Source organism: Dermacentor silvarum, chromosome 11 (genome assembly GCF_013339745.2).
Source record: "Dermacentor silvarum isolate Dsil-2018 chromosome 11, BIME_Dsil_1.4, whole genome shotgun sequence".
In the NCBI taxonomy this organism is placed as follows: domain Eukaryota; kingdom Metazoa; phylum Arthropoda; class Arachnida; order Ixodida; family Ixodidae; genus Dermacentor; species Dermacentor silvarum.
The window spans coordinates 79,354,406-79,367,580 of NC_051164.1; the positions used below are offsets into that span (position 1 = coordinate 79,354,406).

The 13,175-nt window shown below is 46.9% G+C and overlaps 1 protein-coding gene across 1 annotated transcript in view; it reads left to right on the forward strand.

Annotated features, from left to right (window-relative positions):
• The first annotated feature begins 1,958 nt into the window (after positions 1 to 1,958).
• The window catches only part of LOC119433425 (uncharacterized), a 34,439-nt gene continuing 23,222 nt past the window's right edge, over positions 1,959 to 13,175 (forward strand). The window contains exons 1-3 of the mRNA XM_049658924.1: positions 1,959 to 2,082; positions 3,476 to 3,633; positions 4,122 to 4,222. Coding sequence (XP_049514881.1) covers positions 1,978 to 2,082; positions 3,476 to 3,633; positions 4,122 to 4,222 — 364 coding nt within the window. The 5' untranslated portion in view covers positions 1,959 to 1,977. The remainder of the gene's footprint in view (positions 2,083 to 3,475; positions 3,634 to 4,121; positions 4,223 to 13,175) is intronic.

Genomic DNA, 13,175 nt, shown 5'->3' on the forward strand with positions numbered 1-13,175 from the left:
TTACAGCTGCAACAAGTGGCACGGTGATGACCCTCCTCGGCCTTGCGGTTCCTTACGTTGGATCTGCCGCCAGGGTGAATATTAAAATTTGACAGTCACTTAAGTACCCTTACGTGATTTCAATGCGAAAGCATTAGGACTTGTCTAAGTTATCCCCTTAAATTAAAACTCCACTTTAATCCACCTTGCTCTAATTTGTACCAACCTTAATCCGCCTTAATCCACTCTAATCCACCTTAATTCACTTTAATCCACTTCAATCCAATTTTGGGAGTGGGCCAGGTCGGTTGTTTGGGTGTGGGCCACGGCGTCCCTGTTCACCGTGGGATTTCGCAGTGCGAGCCGCAGCAGGTCCAACGCCGGGAATGTGACGTCATCACTTGGTCGCGTGGGTTTTGGTGCCATCGGACGTTAACAAGGGACGCCGGATTTTCCGCATTCATGTGGCATATAATGCTTTCGCATTCGTAGCATGCTGTGCGTAGCACGCAAAGCAGTACACCAGCAACACGTTTTTTTTTTTTTTTTTTTTTTTTTTTTGCTTGGGTTGCCACGCGGCATAACGTCATTCTCAAACTGAATATAACCATGCAGGCCCGTTTCATAGAGATACTGCAATAGTGATTTATAAAATGTGTTATCCATAATCCATCGTTCATAGCCTTCAACTTCATCACTGTTCATTTTCCCACCTTTAAGTACACTTTCGCGAATTATCTTTGCCCCAGGGCACGTCCAAAGTAGATGGCGGGCATCTACTGCAGACGCAGGAGCGGAGTACTGCGTTTATCGTTTGCATTTCTTGCAACTACGTATTATGCCATCCATTGATATGCTGCCAACAACTGTACAATTCTGTTGTAGTTTCTAACCGAGGGACCCGTTTTCAGTATTATTACTTTGGGACACTCGTCTGTATATTATATTTATGTGCCTATGTTTTGCACATGAATAACCTTCAACTTCAACTTCGAACACTGGATAATGTCCTCGCATGGTTGACCCCTAGCACAAGTGATAGCCGGCTGGTGCAAAGGCCGCCCCGGCCCGAAGTTTCTGGAGAGTAGTAGTAGTGGCTTATTGAGGAAAATGACGCTTATTTCTGCTGCCCAATAGGGAGCCCGGTGCAACGTCAGAGAGAGATTTCCTCCATCCGAGAAAGATTGTGGGGGAAGGGAGCAGACACGCGCAGGAAGGAGGCCCGCGTGTCACACCGAAGGATGGATTTTCGGGCAATGAAAACAGAGTTATTCACTGGAAAATACGCGAGTGGGCACTGGAAATACGTCTGCAGCACTGATCGATCCGATTGATTGATTGATTCTTTCTTGTTCGTGCATTCATTATTTCATTCCGTTGAGAACCTGTCAACTTTTATCACCTTCTATTCAACATTTAATTTCAGAAATAATACCCGCGAAAAGAAATACGATACGAAAGAGCAGCGCAATGACTGATTGACTGAAACGTTCGAAAGCAGCGCGGCGGATGTGAGATACGCCACCCCAGTCGAACGCTTCATCCTAATTCTAACAATCTGGCGCACGAGGCGAATGGGCCAGACGACACGGAGACAGAATAGGAGACAAATGTGTCACTTCCAACTAACTTATTGATCAGAGGGATTCTCTTCACTATGATCAATAAAGTAGTTGAGAGTAACACTTTGGAATCTATTTTTCCTCTTGTGCCTCGGTCCTTCCACGCCTTGCGGCTGAAGATGTAAAACTAGCTTTCCTGTGTTTACATAGTTTGATTCTCATTTTGAAAGTGGCCGCCACGGCCGGGGATCGCGCTGGAGACTTCGGACAGCTGCAGTGCGTCATAACCACAGAAACTTCAAGGCGGTTATAGCATAACATTGGTAGCGTTGTTTCCTGCAGTGCGAAGGAAATGTATTCCTTGATTTGCATGCCTAGTCCTTCATTCAGAAAAGCGAGCGAATATGAAATCTTAATTTTGTCTCTGCTTTTCTGAATGGTACCCACCCTGCAGTTCTGCATTTCGCTCTACTCAGCGGCGTCGGGACCCTTCGCCGGAATCATGATTCTCGCCTTCTTGTTTCCTTGGGCAAATGCTAGGGTAAGCCCAACCTTATAGCATCACCCGGCCCAGTCATTCTTTTTGTTTTCCTGACAGGTTTTGCATTAGTATTCGATTTTGATCAAACACCTACTAAGCGACGTAGGCTATATACCGTGTCACATGAAATAACGTCTCACACACACACACACACACACACACACACACACACACACACACACACACACACACACACACACACACACACACACACACACACACACACACACACACATGTTCAATATGATATAAAAGCAGAATCGAAGGCGGGCTGAATCGATGTTCTGATCAGCTACTAAGCATTGAGGAAGGAGAATTGGAGTGAAAGGAGAAATAGAAATAACTGGCGATTATAATGACGCCAATAGTGGACATGAACAGCGAAGTCTGTTCAAAGTCAGGTTTGGATTTTAGAAGTTACCAAGGCTGAAAGTTGAGCAGGTTAGCGTACGTTCATTATGAAAAGCAGCGCGACTTTGAACACGAACGGACCGAAGAAACACGAGGACTTTGAATGAAAGCACAGGAATGTTATAAACAGCGCGCGATTGGCGTATCACGTTTTGCGTTCAGAGTTCATGTGACGCAAGCACACAAGCGACACGCATAACGAAGCACGCAACAGAAACAAAAAAAAATGCTACACAGAAAACACAAATGCCACACAGAGAGCGCAAGCACTCATAGTCGGTCACAAGGGCCGAAATCTTATCAGGTGCAAAATTATAATGAAGATATTATGACAATAATTCCTATAGTAAAGACAAACTAGCCCAGCAAAACCCATTTTTTTTTTTTTTTTTTAGCTACGAATCATCTACAAATATTACGGCTACCACTGAGCACACTCTCACCACCAAAACAGGGGCAAGTGAAAACAGGGCAGGCGGAGTCCGATTTTGCCTTCACGTCATGGAGACGCATCCATTTCAAGCAAAACATATTTATGCAAGCCAGTGACCGAAATAGAATAACTCAGAGTAATGAGCACTTTCGCATCATTGGTTAATCATGTTACATCAAGACGTCGCTACCAGTGGTGCCGTTTCCAGATAGTCTTCGCCATCCCAGTGTACAGTACATCTAGGCTGGTACTTCGGTGCTGTGCTCTGCCACTCGCTAATAATACGACTGGCACGTTTTGTGTCCCCCAGAAGGTATTGCAACCTTAAAGCATATCTATCTTTATTGAAAACATGCGCTAGCTGTCCAAGCGACAAGTTCGAACATGCGACACGAGATGGCGCCATAGTCGTGCCGTCAGTGGTGCCCTACATCCGATCAATGGCACGTATACGTGCCATTGCTCGACATTAATGCTATAGCATCAATGTAGCATTCGCGCTAGCGCACTCACTGAGATCTTGATGTTGGCTTATCTCTTATATTTCAGGGCACGGCTACGGCAGCCCTCGCTGTCTTCCTGGTTCAGACGTGGCAGACCACGGGCCGATTCCTATCTCGGATCGAAGCGCTCAGGATGACCTACAGCGTCGAAAGGTGCCCTTTTAACTCCACGCTTCGTGAAGAACCATCCAGGACCTTCGAAGCGTGAGAAACATTGTCTGCTCATTGGACGCAGCTGTCAGTGCTAGAAAGAGTGCCCGTGTAGTCTTATGTTCTGTAACTCCTTGCACTACGATTTTATAGAAGTTGAACAATGGTGCTTACAAAATGGCGTTTTAACAAGTAAGGAGGTCGAGGATAATATACGTACTCGGTCCTGATGTGTGGTATGTGGAGTACAATATCGATAATGCAGATTGCAATAAACATGCATTTTTTTTTCTTTTTATATATTCTGGGGGGTCTGAAGAACATTGCAGTCGGTTTTGCGAAAGGTCGTACGTCTTGCAGAATCACAAAGTTGCAAATTTATTTTTAATATTTATAAATTCTACATAATACGTCCTCAGTAACAAGAAACTGTTTCTAGGAAAGAACTGATATTATGGTGGTTTTCTTTGCGCAAATTCGCATAGCTTTCTTCACCCAAGTTGACCTACATGCTCGCATCTGTGAATCAACAATACACGCAGATCGGAGGCGTTCCTTCTGTATCGGCTCTCGCCTTACTGGTGCTGCCTGCTGTCGGCGTGTTCGACCGTGCTGCTCGGATTGGTGCTCAGTCTCTTTATCGGTACTTTCACTTTCAACCTCTCAATTATACGTTACCAGTTGAGCAGTCCCCGCTCCTTTATTAATTTTTTTTTTATTTGCGAAATAGTTTGGACGGTTGACGTATCTTGGCTCATAATTGACAAGAGTCCGTATCAGCGCGTTATAACATGAGCAAAAGTATCAGTTGAAGGTCCCATACGCAGGCAAGTGAATACTGCGAGTATTTAACATAAGTATTGAAGCGTGCTCAAGCAGTTGAAGAAGAAGAAAGACAGAATTTGTAGTAAAGGGGTCGGGGGTCAGGGAAGAATAAAAGAAGAAGTTAGTAATGGCGACATGAAGAGTACTTTGTCTGTTTATTATGTGCGGGCTTGTTACATAATTTGGCGCAGTCGACAACAAGAACCAATATGTGGGTGACTTTCTTTGTGGAGAACTGCAGCAACTCTGTGGTTTTCAAGAAATATCAAGTCGAGGACGAAGCCGCCACTGACCTTCCCGAACACGTCACTACAGGTGAGCTTCTGAATCTCGTTCTGGATGAAGCCTCAGTGTCTTCAGAGGAACTTTTGGAGCAACATTCAGTGAAAGTAAATATTCCGCTGCGTCTGTTCAACAAGCTGGTGTTGACACCGATAGAAAGAACTTTCATGCTCCGGCATACTTCATCTGACGAGCTAGCGACAGTTCTTCGAGCCATATCAATTCAACAACAGCAAATTTCGCAGCAAAGCTCCATTATTGAGACTCTGGCTTCTACTTTAACCATACGGGCGAACCATAAATCACAAATAGTACGTCCAGAAACGTTCGACGGCTCATCCGAAAGTCCAGAAGGGTGGATAACTTTCTATGAACGAGCTGCGAAGAACAATGGATGGCTGTCTGATGAAGACCTAGTGATCAACATGCGACAATTCCTTAGCGGGATAGCAAGAAAGTGGCACGAGTGGCGACTTTCGCAACGAGAGCCTGAACCTTGGTTTAAATGGAAGGAAAGTTTTCTTCTGACTTTCAGTAAGAATCCGGTTGAGCGGTGACATGAAGCACTATTCTACCGTTTCAAGTCCAGCACGCCACTCGAGTATTTTCTGGAGAAACAGCGACTTCTTCGCCTCGCTGAACCTGAACTGTCGTTGTCATCACTTTTTGCCCTTATCATCCATGGTTTACCTAGAGATTTGCAACGACAGGTTCTAGCACAAGGCCCGACAGTGGCGTAGCCAAGGGGGGGGTTGGGGGGGGTTCAAACCCCCCCCCCCCCGAAATTTTTTGCACCCCACTAACCCACCCTTTTCTCTCGTCGCTTCGCGCTGACACATTTCAAGAAACCGGTGCTACTTTCACACGTTCATTCCTGGGCGCTTCTGTTTGGGTTGGTAATTTAGAGCGAATCATGTCTGCATATGGAAAAAAAACTGTCACAGTGTTTGTCAAGGCCTTGACACTCTGTGAGGTTTTGGGCGCGAATGTGGCGGCCGCATTCTGAAAAAACAAATGCGCAACAAATGCGCAACAAATGAAGCAACAAATGCGGCAGCCGCATTTTAGATGAAGGCGAAAATGCTCGAGGCCCGTTTACTTAGATTTAGGTGCACGTTAAAGTCCCCAGGTGGTCGAAATTTCCGGTATACATTTCCGCCGCTTCCCTTCAGGTGCCGGTTAGGCCGCGTTCGCGTAGGAACTTGGTCTCGAAGCTGTCGGAAGCGGCAAAATCTTGCAAAAATCCGCCCCCCTAGGCGGCAAAACAGGCAGAAAAACAGGCGGCGAGCCAAATTGGTCTCGGACCGATTTTTTCGCCATGGCGAAGCGGAAACGCGGCGGAAAGTCGTTCTGCTCGACCGGAAGCTACACTAGCATGTAAACTTCTGGTCGTAACATTGAACATGGCACCAAAAGTGTACGCTGTAATGCTGATCGACGCGATCAAGAACCACCCCTTGCTCTACGACAAGAGTGGCACTCAAACGTACTGTCAGCAATACTGGCGATAATATTCAACGTCGCGCGACAGGAGGTGCGGCAACGAAGCCTTGGCGTGACCCAACTTCTTACACTTTTGCAAAGCCAGGCGAACCCACCACTGCCGTTTCCGAGGTTTTCTTGTCTTCCGTTTATTCATTGTCCATTTCTAGAAAACAAGTAGGTAGAAGTATAAAAGTCATTTCTTCTTCCACTTCCATGGAAGACAATAGTTAGGCAGATTCCTCGTTGGCGCTCCATAATTCTCCTCGCACGTGCACGGAATGTTGCAGAAGTCGCAGGGTGCTTTTCTCGTCGCGACGATAGATTGGGAGCGTAGGTCTCACGTAGGACGCGCAGGCTTCGGCAAGCCTCAACACAAGGACCAGCCCGGGTTTTAGCTTTGGCGTTCCCGTTGCCGCTTTCGTGTCCTGGAGGCGCCGAAAATAGTACGAAATGATGAAATGTTATTACAACTTGTAAATAAAAGCTATTAAAGAAATATAATCACGCCTATAGGCAGCAACCTGTGACACAGCGCTACCGCGCCCTTGTGAGGAGAATTACAGAACGCCAACGAGGAACTTACCGAAGGTCGCAGATGACACGCGAAATTGCGCAAGATGATCACTTTTGATGACGGGTGGGTCAGTGAATGAACATACCGCTCGAAATAATGCGATAATGAGCGCCACCACGCCGACAAACGTACGCAGACTAGATGGATGTGGACGAAAGCGGCAGCGCGGCCGCGGTGGTAGCAAAACAAATGTGAACTTGGACATTCGCGGGAAAGATTTTCCGGCCGCTTTGGCCTCTCCACTCGCTTGCCGCTTCCCAAATGTGAACGTAGCCATAGTCTGCAGCGCAAAACGTCTCTCGTTTGCGATTGCGCCCCTACGGAAGGCTGGTAGTTACTGTTGTGTTGCTGAATCCCAAACCAGCAATTACGAAAGGCTGGTAGTTGCTGTTGTGTTGTGCAATCCCAAACCAGCAATGTACACACGATAGGGTTGATGCCAGCAGTGAAATTCCACCGACTCGCAACAGAATGCACAAAACAGACAGCCGACAAGCATGGATTACTGCTGTGCGCAGTACTGCGTAAGTAAACTCTTGTTGCAGGCGCTGACAGTTCTCGTCGGAGTTCACGCGTCCTGAGAAATTGATTATCTGCACTATGCACTGAACAAGACCAGAGTTCATTCCTGCATCACTAGTACACCAATCAGTCGAGATTCTGTGAGGTACAAGGCCACTTCCTGTTTGCATCGGCCTAAGTGAAGCAGAAATGACTCGCACGCACTACTTAAAATGCGTACACATGCCATAACTATGCAGTGCGGTGAAATATTCTGTACAATTCTGAATCTGTTGACGTAAAGGCAAATGACGGCTGCACGCTCGCACACAGCGGAAGACACAGTGGCCCATGCACTTACCGCAGGAAATGCAAGGCGACGAAAGCTTCGTAAAAAAAGCATTACTCGTTTTTGCGCGTATTTAAGTTTTCTAGCGCAAAGACGCAGCGAACAAGCTATTGCTATGGGAGTAGGTATAGCCTGGTAACACGTGCATTTTCACATGTATAGCCGTCCTTGACCTGTGAAACGCCCTTCGCCCCGACGAGGACGACGCCATCGACGCTTAACGGAGATTAACAATTAATGATGTCTTCTCCGATCGGGAGGGTCGTCTCAATGATGCGTTTTCGAAGGCTGGTCCATTCAGTGGCGCGATGAGAGACGGTTGCTCCAAACGCCCACTGTACCTGTCGTACTTACTGTATTTTAGTGAGCTTACATTACTTTTTACTTAATGTCTTCACAAGCACACAGTGCCATACACACACGCGAGGGGGGGGTCCCATGTCGTTGATATACATGCATAGAGTGTGCTTAAACTACCGATACTTATTATCGATCACGTCACGTAGTGGAAAGCAGACGCTTGCCCCCCCCCCCCCCCCCCCCCGGTCGGGCCGATGAACCCCCCCCCGAAAAAAATTTCTGGCTACGCCCCTGAGGCCCGAAAACGCTCGAAGCGCTCTTAGAACTACTAAAACTATTTCCGCATAGCTGGACTGAGCAAAGCTACAAGGCTAGACAAGACTTTTCAGGGACGCCAAGCGTCAATCGCTTGGATGAGAAGTGTTCGTTGGTGTTGGACGGTGTCAGGTCTAACTTTGGCGCGAGCACCGCAAGACCTATAACTCCCGTACAGAAACCCACAGAGTTAAACAATGAAGATCAAGAAGAAGCCGAGGGGAATTCTAAAGATGTCTCTACAGCAAGTGAGACAGTTCAACTTGTGTCATCAAGTTTATTGCATATACAACTCGAAGTGGACGGTGAGACAATGCGAGCTCTTGTTGACAGTGGAGCTTCGGTTTCAATTATAAAAGGAAGCAGAGCTAAAACTGAGAAGATATTCACAGGAAAAACAGTGGTTGTACGAGGCTACGACGGGCGTGAGAAGGAACACTGCGAATGGATGCGCCTAAAGCTTAAGTACCAATCACAAACTGCAGAAATACTGGCACTGGTTATAGAAGGCATTGAGTATGACTTTCTACTCTCCCGTCCGGACATGAAGTTGCTCAAGCTGAACATACACTGGGATGACACTGTGTCTGTGAGACAAGATGAGCAGGAGCCGCAACCTGTTAGAAAAGAAAATGAAATTCGCGTTGTGAAGAAAGGAGATGACATACCTCTAATCTATCCTGAATTATACTGCTGTGGCGGCTATCCTCCAGGTGCTACGAAGTTTGAAGTCCCGTTTAAATTACATGACGAAACTGTAGTACGGAGGAAACCTTACAACCTCACCAGAGAAAAGAAGGCATGGCTGAAAGAAGAGCTTGCGAAGATGTTGGACGCAGGTATTATCCGTCCGTCCGTATCACCATATGCATCGCCGATAACCATAGCACCCAAGGAAGATGGAACCCTCCGACTCTGCACTGACTACAGAGCAATTAACAAACAGACACATCTAATTCCATTCCCTATGCCAAGAATAGATGGAATTATTGATGACACAGGTGGATGTACTTGGTTTTCTAGGATAGACCTTTGTAAAGGTTTTTGGCAAGTACCACTTCAAGAGGATACAAAGCAGTATACGGCGTTCATAACTCCGTTTGACATCTACGAATACAACCACCTCCCCTTCGGATGGAAGAACTCGCCCAGCTGGTTTCAGAAAATGATGAATATGGTTCTGGATCCGTTCATTGGCCGCTTCTGCAATGTCTACGTAGATGATATTATTGTGTATTCCAGAAGCGAGCCTCTCTATGAACAACACCTGGCACATGTCCTCACCGCTTTGTCAGAAGCCAACCTAAAGGTCAATTTTAAGAAGAGTGAATTTTTCAAGAACAAGGTGACTTTCTTGGGAAGAGTTCTGGATGGCACTACAAAAAACACAAAAGAAGAATCGGTTGCACGCATTGCAAAACTTGTGAAACCTTTCGATGTTCACTCATTACGCGTGTTTTTGGGGTTGGCAGGACATTTTAGAGCATTTATCCAAGATTATGCTCTCAAAACTAGATGTCTGACTAGACTAACACAAAAAGACGTACCATTCTGTTGGACGGGTGACTGTGAGGTGGCCTACCAAGAGCTAGTACGAGTTATCTCGTCTGATCCAGTCCTCAGACTGCCGGACTTTGCTCTACCATTTCAGCTCAATACAGATGCCTCACATTACGGAACGGGTGCGATACTATACCAGCGAGACACAAGTCAGCCGAACAATCGCCAACTAAGCGTAATTGGCTACCATAGCTACACATTTAACAAAGCGGAGGTGAACTACACGACGACAGAGAAGGAAGCTCTAGCCGTTTTAAAGGCAATTCGGTACTTCCGTTCCTACCTGGAAGGTACCAGATTCAAGTTGTACACAGATCATGAGGCACTTACCCACCTCTTGAAAATGGCGGAGCCAAAAGGAAAAGTCGCACGGTGGGTCAGCGAGCTTCAACAGTTCGACTTTGAAGTGAATCACCGTCCCGGAGCTTCTATGAAAGATGCGGACGCAATGTCTAGATTGGGGGTAACAGTTCTTGATGTGCAACACGAAGCAATAGGTACCGCCAAAATTTGGGAAGGAACTGAACTTTTGCAACTGACCCAGACAGGCAAAATAGCAGTGCCTCCTACACTGGTTCCGAAAATTCTGGACCTTTACCACAATAGTCCTCATTCAGGTGGTCACGATGACTTTTGGCGGACCTACATGAAACTGACGAAAAGGTTCACATGGCCCCGCATGAAGGAAGACGCAAAAAGATACGTGCAATCATGCCACAAATGCCAGGTGAATAAAGTAAAGTTCGAGCAACCAACCCAACAGATGACATTACCGACGCACTCAAGCGTACCATTTGAACTTATTCACATGGACTTCGCTGAACTCCGAAAAAAATCTGAAGGCGTGAAGAAAACGCAAGCATTCCTGTTGTGTGTGGATGAGTGCACCAGGATGGTGGCAGCGGATAGGTCTGCTTCGACATTTACAAAAGGTAAAAACGTTTTAAGATGGTTATAGATTCACTACTTCTGACTCCTCTTATTTGTGCCAGAACAACGGCTCCACAAGATTTTGCAGACACGTGCTGTGTTAATGCGAAACATTTTTTGGCTCACCAGGCACTTTGCGGTAGATGGGTTCCTGCCTCGCACCGTTTGGGGCATCTGCAGCAAAAAAAAAAAAAAAACTTGTCCTAGGTGGGAGGGAACAACGCCCCCTTACCCCGGCCACCCTCAGCAAAACAACACGAGGCTTTAACCATTAGGACTCAACCACTTTATTTTATTTTTTTACGTTTCATTTACATAAAGAGGTCCCTGCTCGACATTATTGGTGCTCTGTACCGCTGTCCTAGTTTCTCTGCCAGAAATTTCGCTACCAAGAATGAGGAACGCTTTCTCATTGGTTCGTTGCCTTTCCTGGGCATTACGTGATAACTTCGGAAATGTTTCCAGGGTACTTCTGCAGGATGAGTGGAAAGTCGCACCCATGCGATCTCTTTTGAGAGACAGATTTAAAAAGGGAAGCATGAGAACTCGTAGCATACCGGTGCGATCTCTTTTCATGGACCGATTTAAAAAGGGAAGCATGAGAACTCGTAGCACAAGTATCTTTATTCGGCAGCAACACCAACTGCCCACCACGTGCCCAGCGTGTGTATGGAGCAGGTTTGCGAGCAACAAGACCAGCCCACGCCAGTTTTACACTGCCGCTATAACCAAATATGGTTGACCAAGACTGGCTACCCACAAAATGACTACCTTGCTACCCAAAAACTGAAGTGAGAAGATAGGAAAGATAGATAGCAGGAGATGAAATAAAAAGCTTCCAATGTTGGACTGGAAGAGGCTACTACCGTTTTCCCCCGGTCAGCTCGGTCTGGAAGTGCTACATGCGAGAAGCTGCGGCCGAAGTGGTGTGTTGCCTTCGCCGAGCGGCTTTAATGGTGCAAACACAGGCCGCCGGCTCCATCACCGGGATTTCCATTTCCCCAGACACGGCTAAGCCGTCCACGGGTAAGGGTCCAAGCCCATGTGCTCGGATCCGTGGTGTCGCAACGCACCAAACGCCTGCGCACTGCAGACGCCCCTGCGGGGAGACCGCGCAACCACACGCATAATTCTCTCGAGCCAACAGCAGCTAGCGCTTTGAGACGATTGGCGCGTACGTCTCGTCGAAAAGCATGAGCGAGAGAACAAACCATGTAAAAAGGAAATAAAGTTCGATAGATGCACTACGCCACGCAACCAGCCTTGGTGCCCTGAAACGTGACCTCTGAGAGACAGCGTTCTTGCCGAAAATGTTCAGTTCCTTCAAGTTCGTTCGGTTGCTCTGCCTGCCCGGCGGGAGCCCTAAAACCCACCGCGTGCGCTGACGTGACGACCACGTGCTGGGTCGACTTGTTTGTCTCCGATCGTGTTGCGCAAAGCAACATTGTCTCCTCATTCTTGGTAGCGAAATTTCTGGCAGAGAAACTAGGACAGCGGTACAGAGCACCAATAATGTCGAGCAGGGACCTCTTTATGTAAATGAAACGTAAAAAAATAAAATAAAGTGGTTGAGTCCTAATGGTTAAAGCCTCGTGTTGTTTTGCTGAGGGTGGCCGGGGTAAGGGGGCGTTGTTCCCTCCCACCTAGGACAAGTTTTTTTTTTTTTTTGCTGCAGATGCCCCAAACGGTGCGAGGCAGGAACCCATCTACCGCAAAGTGCCTGGTGAGCCAAAAAATGTTTCGCATTAACACAGCACGTGTCTGCAAAATCTTGTGGAGCCGTTGTTCTGGCACAAATAAGAGGAGTCAGAAGTAGTGAATCTATAACCATCTTAAAACGTTTTTACCTTTTGTAAATGTCGAAGCAGACCTATCCGCTGCCACCATCCTGGTGCACTCATCCACACACAACAGGAATGCTTGCGTTTTCTTCACGCCTTCAGATTTTTTTCGGAGTTCAGCGAAGTCCATGTGAATAAGTTCAAATGGTACGCTTGAGTGCGTCGGTAATGTCATCTGTTGGGTTGGTTGCTCGAACTTTACTTTATTCACCTGGCATTTGTGGCATGATTGCACGTATCTTTTTGCGTCTTCCTTCATGCGGGGCCATGTGAACCTTTTCGTCAGTTTCATGTAGGTCCGCCAAAAGTCATCGTGACCACCTGAATGAGGACTATTGTGGTAAAGGTCCAGAATTTTCGGAACCAGTGTAGGAGGCACTGCTATTTTGCCTGTCTGGGTCAGTTGCAAAAGTTCAGTTCCTTCCCAAATTTTGGCGGTACCTATTGCTTCGTGTTGCACATCAAGAACTGTTACCCCCAATCTAGACATTGCGTCCGCATCTTCATAGAAGCTCCGGGACGGTGATTCACTTCAAAGTCGAACTGTTGAAGCTCGCTGACCCACCGTGCGACTTTTCCTTTTGGCTCCGCCATTTTCAAGAGGTGGGTAAGTGCCTCATGATCTGTGTACAAC